This window comes from Mastomys coucha, unplaced genomic scaffold, assembly GCF_008632895.1.
Source record: "Mastomys coucha isolate ucsf_1 unplaced genomic scaffold, UCSF_Mcou_1 pScaffold9, whole genome shotgun sequence".
Lineage (NCBI taxonomy): Eukaryota > Metazoa > Chordata > Mammalia > Rodentia > Muridae > Mastomys > Mastomys coucha.
In genome coordinates, this window is record NW_022196915.1 from 54,396,347 (window position 1) to 54,404,318 (window position 7,972).

Genomic DNA, 7,972 nt, shown 5'->3' on the forward strand with positions numbered 1-7,972 from the left:
TGTTGAGATACTCTAGAGCAAGGTTTAAAAACACAGTAAGGCACTGTGGAGAAAACACAAATGTGGTTGAGCCATGTAATGTGTTGCTTTGGCAGTTTAGGAAAGAAAGATTCAAGTGGCATTTGAAGTGAAACCACAATGAGAAGTGGCTTGACACCAGGGGAACAAGGCATATAACAAAACAAGGAGCAAGCAGAAGCAAGCAAGCCTACGTCCCCACTGACTGAGGGAGGGAGGGAGGGATGAGGTCACAGGCGGACAGGGCACAGACCAGGGGAACAAAGATACAGGCTTCAGAAATGTAGATGGGTTTCCACAGGAAACATGGGAAGGCTAAAGCAGCAGAGGCAATGCTGTGCCTCACCCTAAGCCCCTGTTTGTTCTTTGTAATAGTGAACTGGGGAGGAAGGAAAGGAGGTGGTTGGCCTGAGTGGGCTGGAGGAGGGACTGAGAGACAGGAACCTATCACTGAGCCTTAGCTAGTAGGATGGCTGATCCTGTCAACTTGTTAGGGTAGGAACCACGGAGGACACAAACTTCTGAGCATGCCTAGGAGGGTATCCTGACAGTAGAGGGAAGGCTTAGCTTGAACATGGGCTAGACCATGCCATGGGCAGGGGCCCAGACTATTCAAGAGAAAAGGAGTGGACCACTAGCGTTCACTCTCTTGTGCCCTGACTGTGGATACAATGTGACCTCAAGACCTCCACCATGCCATTATAACCAGGATGGATTGTACTCTTAAAATTGGGAACCTGAAAAAACTCTTCAGTTCTTAAGCAGTTTCTCCCATGTGTTTTGTGACAGCATAAAGAGCGACAACTTGAGTATGAGCTTCAAACACTTCACTCAGTACTCAGGGTGATCACACAGGCAGCTGCTGTCTAGGTCTGGAGCTCTAAGGACCTCTGGGCTGTAGATATTTTAGAATCAACAGCACATAGATGGTACTCAAAGCAAAGAGCAGTAGAGAGATCTAGGCACACCAACATTTGCTGGGAGGAATCAGCAAAAGAAACAGAAATAAGCAGTGACATGAGAAGAAAACTGGACCGACATGCAATCCTATGATCCAAATGAGAAAGTGTCTCAATGCTACCGAACACAGCCAAAGCCACTGGAAGCCCAAGCAAGGATATAGCGGCTGGCAACTGCAAGAGAATGGGAGGGAGCAAGGTGTGGTGGCATATGCCCGTCATCCCAGGACTGCGAGTTTGAGGCAGGAGGGCTGGGTTCCAAACAAGCCCAAATGATGTTCAGACTCTGACTTGGGTGTCCCCTCAAAAGGGAAGGATGGCAAGGAGGGAAATGGATTGAGTCAAAGAGGACAGGTAGAGGTAGTCTGGCAGAGATGGGGCACTGAAAAGCAATGTGGTAGTTTGAATGAGAACTGTTCCCCACAGGCTTAGGTATTTGAACTTGGTCCCCAGGTGGTGGCACTGTTTGGAGAAGTCATGGAACTTTTAGGAGGTGCAACCTTGCAGGAGTTGTGGCAGTTTTGAGAGCTTATAGCCTTCCCAGCTTCAAGTTTGCCTTCTCTGTCCTCTATATGTGAATACAGATATCATCTCTTAGCCGCTATGCCCCTCCCATTATAGACTTACCCTCTGGAATCATAAGCAAAAATAAACCCTTTTTTCCTTAAGCTGCCTTGACCATGGTATTTTACCATAGCAACAAAAAAAGTAACAAATCCAGAGACGGAGAACACAGTGACCTAGTACCCCAAAGGAAAAGAGCGTAAGCTAACTGCAAAGGAAAATCCAGCTCCGAATAGCACAGGTCATGTAAATGCTGATATAACTTAACTACTGGGGAGCTGGAGAGAAAGGGCTTTTTTTCACAGAACATCGTTTTTACTTAATGGAGCTACTGATAGAAAAATTATGGTTTGTCAGGCTTGTAAATGATATAGGCAGTGAATCTACCACCGAAACTTACCAGTATGGAGGGTTGCATTTTTTAAGAGGAAATTAAGATTTTAGAAAACATGTACCTATACAAGTATTTAGGGGGAGGGGATTTTCTGTGCTCCCAGGTATCTGCAGAGTGTCTCTACGCCCACTTTAGCCCATATAGCTCCCAAATAAAAGACACAGAGACCTGGTATTTTTATTAACAAGCTACAAAGCGTACACTGAGCAGGTTCTGAGGTTCTAACTTGCGTCCCAGCCACAGGCCCCGTGTTACTTGGAGCTTGAATCTAGCCTGCCTTGCTCTGTTCCATGTGTCTTCACGTTGACTCCTCCTGGTGACTTTCACATGGTCTCTCCACACCTTTTCTCTTGAGGTCCTTCCTCTCTTCCTGGATCTTCAACCTGCCTCGTGGCCAACTGTTTCATCTGGCAATTCTCCCTTGGACCCCTGGCTGATATCAAAGTGGAATAAAGCATGCTCCCCAATGACCTCTGATTGCTTAAAAGGCTGAACAGCCAATAACTGGGCAGAGGAGAAAGGCTGGAGTTCCCACCCCATGTCAGCCCACACAATTCAATCACACACATTTCTAGAAATTTCTGAAATGCTGGATGCAGACTTTTCACTTCATTACATACACTAATTGAGGAATGGTACATAGAAGTGAAGTTCATCATTTTTAATGCTTCAAAGACATTTAAGAAACTAAAACTATTTTCCCTGAATGCCCAGTATTTAGTAAAATTAGAACAGTTTGACTTCACAGACCTTCCAAAAGGGACTCAGGGAAACCCCAAGGTTCTGTTTTATTAACGAGCAGGATATCGTCTCGTGCACAGACCACATTGCAAAGCAGGGGGAGGAAGTGGAAACAACACAAGTGAATGGCTCTAGAGTAAGGAGGCCAATGTCAGGATGGTCCCCTTTGTAGGGTGATAAGCGGGGCCTGTAGCTTTCATAAGTCTTTGACAATTTCGCCTGCTAGGGCATGCATTAGTTTGATAACATCTGAAAAACCAGGAGCTAAATGCACCAGGAGATAAGCCATTTGTTTCTTTTTCTCCTCTGCCCAACCAGTAGTTATGAAAACACTAGAAATAGAGAAAAGACTCAAGAAGAAAAATACCCGAGGGAGGGAGGGGAGCTTTCTTCATTCTATGAAAACTTGACAAAACAGAAAGCCCCTCCAGAAAGCCATTTCTGTACAGACCTGCTAAATCTTACTACAGCCACACACCCAGCAAGCATGTTCCCTGCACAGTCCCTGCAAGACAGTCTCCCTCCCCAAGGTCAGGGGAGAAGTGCCAGGAAGCAGAACCCTTGAACAGAGGAAACCTTTCCTTCACAACATTCCTGAGCGCGCCAGAGGAACCATACCTTTAAGTGGGGCTCGTAAGCCAGTGGAGATCTCGTGGCATTCTTTAGGTTTCGCTGCTGAGCAATGAAGCGGATCAGGCAGTTTGTTTCTGGGGAGCCCCGCACACCAACAGTGGAACGGCGCCTGATCTTCTGAAGGGAAGATGATGGCTTCTTTCCTGCAACAAAATGCTCTCATAAATCACAACGGAAGACGGCAATGGTCAGAAGCTGGGTCTGACCCAAAATGGTCAGAATGCGCGCTGATGATGGGTCTACACATGTCACAGAGAACTGAGAAAAGAACGACTGGCAGAGCAGGTCATGCATGAACAGCTGGACAGACTGCCACTTGACCACCGACTCATGTTTCTACATCAGCACTTGGTACACAGAAGGCTACAAATACTTATTTAGTTTTCATTTGTGCCCCATATCCCCGATACAGAGAGGGTAGGGGTAACAGCTTGAAGCTAAGAATCTCCCCTTGTTTATAGCAACAACCTTGCACAGTTGAAACTACAGATGCTGTGGTTTCGCTTACTGTAGCCACCCCAACTCTGAAAATATCACATGGGAAGAGTTTAAAGCAATTTACAAATTTAAAGCATACCATTGCAAGCAGCACACAACCACTGTCTAACAACATCTAGTCTAGGACATGAATCACCCTTCCGAATGTAGGACTCGTGCTGGGCATGCTGTATACCTAAGGTTACTCCCTGGCTATCTGGACTGTGAGATAGTAAGTGTTTGTACCAATAACTGTGTTCGTGCAAACATTATTTTACTTTGGCTAGCCCCGGCCTCAAAAGCAGTGATGCTAGCAATTCAGCTAAGCCAAGAAGTGCTTCCTGTAAGGGCCCATAAGGTATCTAAGTAGAAAGAGAATAGTTTGTAATGGTTAAGCTTGATTCTAAACTCAACTAGCTTGAGGGCCTCTTGGATAGGGTGTGTTTCTGAGATCCAGTCCACAGGCGAGGCCACATCTCTCTCTCTCTCTCTCTCTTTTTTTTTAACTTCTATTACATTATGATGGGAAAAGTTACATGATTTCAATTTGTCTGAATTTGTTAACATTTAAAAACATATTTTAAGTAAATAGAATTAAAACACATTCTTGTTTCTCTTTTGTACCCCAACTCCTCTCAGAGACCCCCTCTTCAATACCTACAATATCTTTTTTTTATCATATTCCTTAAATGTATAAAATATTTTAACAATAAAAATGAGTGTTATAAGAGTTGTTTGATATAAAACAACCAATCAATTTAACAGTGTTATGTAGATGCTTGTCTACAGCAATACTGAAAATACATATATTTTTATCAGTATAGATTTTAAATAACTCCAAACATATTAACTGCATATTTCAAAATAATACATCACTACTAGTATTTTCTTAAATGAACATAAATACATAAAGCCTTTTTGTTTGTTTGTTTGTTTTGTATTTAGTAGAGTTTAAAATCTTGGCTCTTACTGTGGTACAAACCCAAAATAAGAACAACTTTTAGACATTGGATTTCATTGTAATAAGGCTGTACTTCAATGACCCTCAAATCACCGAAGGATTTTACTTCCATTGTTGCTAAGCTGAGAGTTGACAGTTCTGCTGCGCCAAGGAATGAATTGTAGACACGATTTTTGGATACAGACTTCCTGCTGTGGTCAAAACTATTTGACTTGAGTGAGTGACTTCACACAAGTAAGCACACAAAAACGGATCTAGTATTTTATGTGATAATTCTGAGCAATACAGAACGAGTGTCACTTTGGCTTCTCCTAATTCATGCCTTACACAGCATGGTGTGATTGGCTCCCCCAATGTTTCATTATCCTTCTTTATAATTGCTATTCTATAACCCAAAGGACGCTATCCCTATATTTACTTCTCTATTGGGAATTTCATTCCTGAGGTTGAAAATCACCATCTGGGTCAATTTTCTGTTTGGGATTTTTTAATGAGGCAAACAGTCTTGTCACTTTTACCCATTCCTAACTGCCTTTCAACTTCTTCTGATTTTCATAGACACTGTTTTCTAGGGTGGGCACAAAGCAAAGCTGGTTTAGAAACACTACTATCTATACTTGCTGAGCTGTGCCAAACATGGAAGTCTCTCCAAATAAGCAAGTCTGCAGGGTCAGTATCAATACACACAGAAAGAGAGTCAGACAGAATAGACATGTATAACTGAGACCTACTACAGTTATTGTTAAATTTGAAAAGCTATGCAATACAAGAACTTCTCTTACCGGAAGAAGTCTTAACAAAGCTTTCAGGTGTAATTCCCAACTGCTCTACGGTTACTGTGGAGAAGTCCAAAGGTGACTTAAAGGTATCGGGGGTGCGAAAATTAGGAGTCACATCTGCTACATGCTTCCGAGGGGTCACAAGTGGCCCTGTTCCCAAGATAAAAAAGTCATTTTCTGAAAACGGACAACACGTTGGAGGGTTAAGCAATACAATCAAAACACTCAAACCTTCCATCTAATGAGGGCAACAGGTCACCACCACATACCAGAATTATTAAGGACACACTCCTTGGATTCAGAAAGAAGATTGTCCTGTGAACTCGTAGCCATCTAGAAGATGAGGAAGTTAAAGAATAAAATGTGAAAAATAATCTCGCTACAAGCCAGAACTCTAACGCAATCAAAACCAGGTAACACGTGCTGGGGCTTTCTGAATAAAGAAACGGCGGGAGGTACTATTAACTAAACAAAGCGGACCGAACAGATCTGTTGGGATTTTGCATCCTTGGACCCCGGCCGGATAGCAGGCCTACCTCTCCCGGCCGGTCCCCGCTCGTTCCCCTCAGACGACTATGACAAGCTTGTCGCGGACAAGCGTCGTGGGCTCCGTTTCAGAAAGCACCAGAGGCCCGGGATGGGAGCCGAGCTGGCCTCTTGCGGGCCGCTGCACACGGGGACTCACCACGTCCGGGCGAAGAGAGCAAGCATCACTTGCCCGCCAGCAAATTCAAACCGCGGCCACGCCCCCGCGGAGGGATATTACCGAGCAGCGGACCACGTGTGGCGTGGATCCCGCTCCCTCCAGGTCTCACCCTCGTCCTTTCGAACCGAGCAGGCCTCCGTGTATCCCGGGAGAATCACGGACAGCCCTAAATGACCCTGGCGAGACACAGCTGCGGCAAAAAGGTGTCCTGGGGACTACCAGGACCAAGAGTTCCGCGGAGCAACACTTCAGTTACCAACAAATCCCGCCTCTAACCTTGGATTGGCTGCTGGAAACTTCGAAAATGAATCACTAGACCAATCGGGACAGAACCGCCGGATGGCTAGTTTACCCTATTAGCCAATCCCGACACCAACCGTTACCTCGGTGGGTGGGTGTAGTAGGGGGGGCTAAAGCCCAGCGAGGAGCTGACTGGTACATGGGACTTCGGCGCCCCGCCTCTTCCTTAGACTCAGTCCTTTTATGCAAATAAGCACTCCTACACTCCAACGTGCGCCTGCTCAGTAACGCTTAGAGCGGCCCTCTGCCCAGGAGCTTCTGCTCTGATTCGCTGATACTCCTTTCTGTCAACCAGCCTTCAGCCTCTCTTTCCTTCCACCGCCGTCTAGTGTTACTCTGAGCCCACCCCGCAGCCGGACTCTGATTGGCTAAATGCTGACCAGTGCCGCGCGTTGATTGGCGCAGCTCAGCGTCGGTCTGGGCGCGGTTGGGGGAAGGGCCGCTAGCGAGCTGAGGAGCCTAGGGGCGGGGTGGGAAGGAGGATCGGCCAACCCCGGGGTGTGGGACTGAGGGGTGCGTGTGTGAGGAGTGTGGGGCCGACCAGGAAGGTGGCGAAGGGCGGAGAGTCCGGGTGGGAGGCGGGAGGGGTCTCGCGGGCGCGGAGCGCGGCGGGTGGCGGGCCGAGAGCGAGGGTGGCGGCTCCCTCAGGACCCGGCGCGGGCGGCGCGATGCGGCGGGTCACGCTGTTCTTGAACGGCAGCCCGAGGAACGGCAAGGTAAGCGGCAGCGGGGGCGCGACCCGGGGACCCCCGCAGCCTCCAGCAGCTCGGGGCAGCTTGGCCACCGGAGCTCCGAGGCGCCACTGTCACCTGAGCAGCTGGCCGAGGTCCCCTCCCACCTTCCCGCTGAGCCTTCCTGTCCTCATCGTCGGTGCTGAGTAATGCTCAGCCCGGGGAGGAGGCTGTGATCACGGAGGCGGGTGACCCTGGCCAGGTCCGGAGAAGGAAACTCCTGGGGACAGTCTAGTGACATCCTCAGAATGAGGACTTGGTCTGAACCTCTTTCCTTCTCTCTCAAGGTGCCCCGGGCCCCTTACCCCGCCACTGTGCAAACTTTTATACAGGGTTTATTGTGTCGCCTTGTTTTGATTCCTTAGAGGACAGTGACAGCAGACCTTCGGAATGACTTGATTTGGACAGTAGCCTTAGCTGCGTTTAGGCCTCTGTGGAGGGCGTGGTGGTGCTAAATATTTTTCCGATGTTGCAGCTGCCTCTTGCCCCACCCTTAAAAGTTATTCTTTGGAAAATGTTGACTGTTTCTGGCGGACTAGTAATGTGTGGTTAAATGACTGCCCCCACACATAACTAAGCCTGTTTAAAGTCTCAAAAGTAATGAACCCTTTTAATGTTTCGGTTCAAGGTACATTGGCTTCACTCTATAATTGACCAGAATACTTTGATTCCCTCACGTATAGGTAGCAGAACTATTCAAGGGCATTAA

General features: G+C 47.2%; 2 protein-coding genes across 13 annotated transcripts in view; one reads left to right on the forward strand and one right to left on the reverse strand.

The window, feature by feature from the left end:
* Cdca2 (cell division cycle associated 2) overlaps positions 1-7,187 on the reverse strand; it is a 39,434-nt gene extending 32,247 nt beyond the window's left edge. For 4 of the 9 annotated variants that reach the window (XM_031362958.1, XM_031362959.1, XM_031362957.1 and 1 more), the window contains exons 1-4: positions 6,063-6,215; positions 5,796-5,859; positions 5,530-5,676; positions 3,295-3,452 (exon numbers count right to left, since the gene is read on the reverse strand). In XM_031362958.1, the coding sequence (XP_031218818.1) occupies positions 3,295-3,452; positions 5,530-5,676; positions 5,796-5,859 (369 nt within the window). In that variant the 5' untranslated portion in view covers positions 6,063-6,215. Of the gene's footprint in view, positions 1-3,294; positions 3,453-5,529; positions 5,677-5,795; positions 5,860-6,062; positions 6,363-6,508; positions 6,529-6,615; positions 6,887-6,912 lie in introns of those variants that run through there. The other 5 variants (XM_031362955.1, XM_031362954.1, XM_031362956.1 and 2 more) reach the window with 5 other exon arrangements.
* The window catches only part of Kctd9 (potassium channel tetramerization domain containing 9), a 27,050-nt gene continuing 26,033 nt past the window's right edge, over positions 6,956-7,972 (forward strand). For 2 of the 4 annotated variants that reach the window (XM_031362967.1, XM_031362966.1), the window contains exon 1: positions 6,960-7,248. Coding sequence is in view for 2 of the 4 variants with exons in the window: in XM_031362963.1 (XP_031218823.1) it covers positions 7,201-7,248 (48 nt within the window). In the remaining 2 variants the exon portion in view is untranslated. Of the gene's footprint in view, positions 7,249-7,972 lie in introns of all 4 variants that reach the window. The other 2 variants (XM_031362963.1, XM_031362962.1) reach the window with 2 other exon arrangements.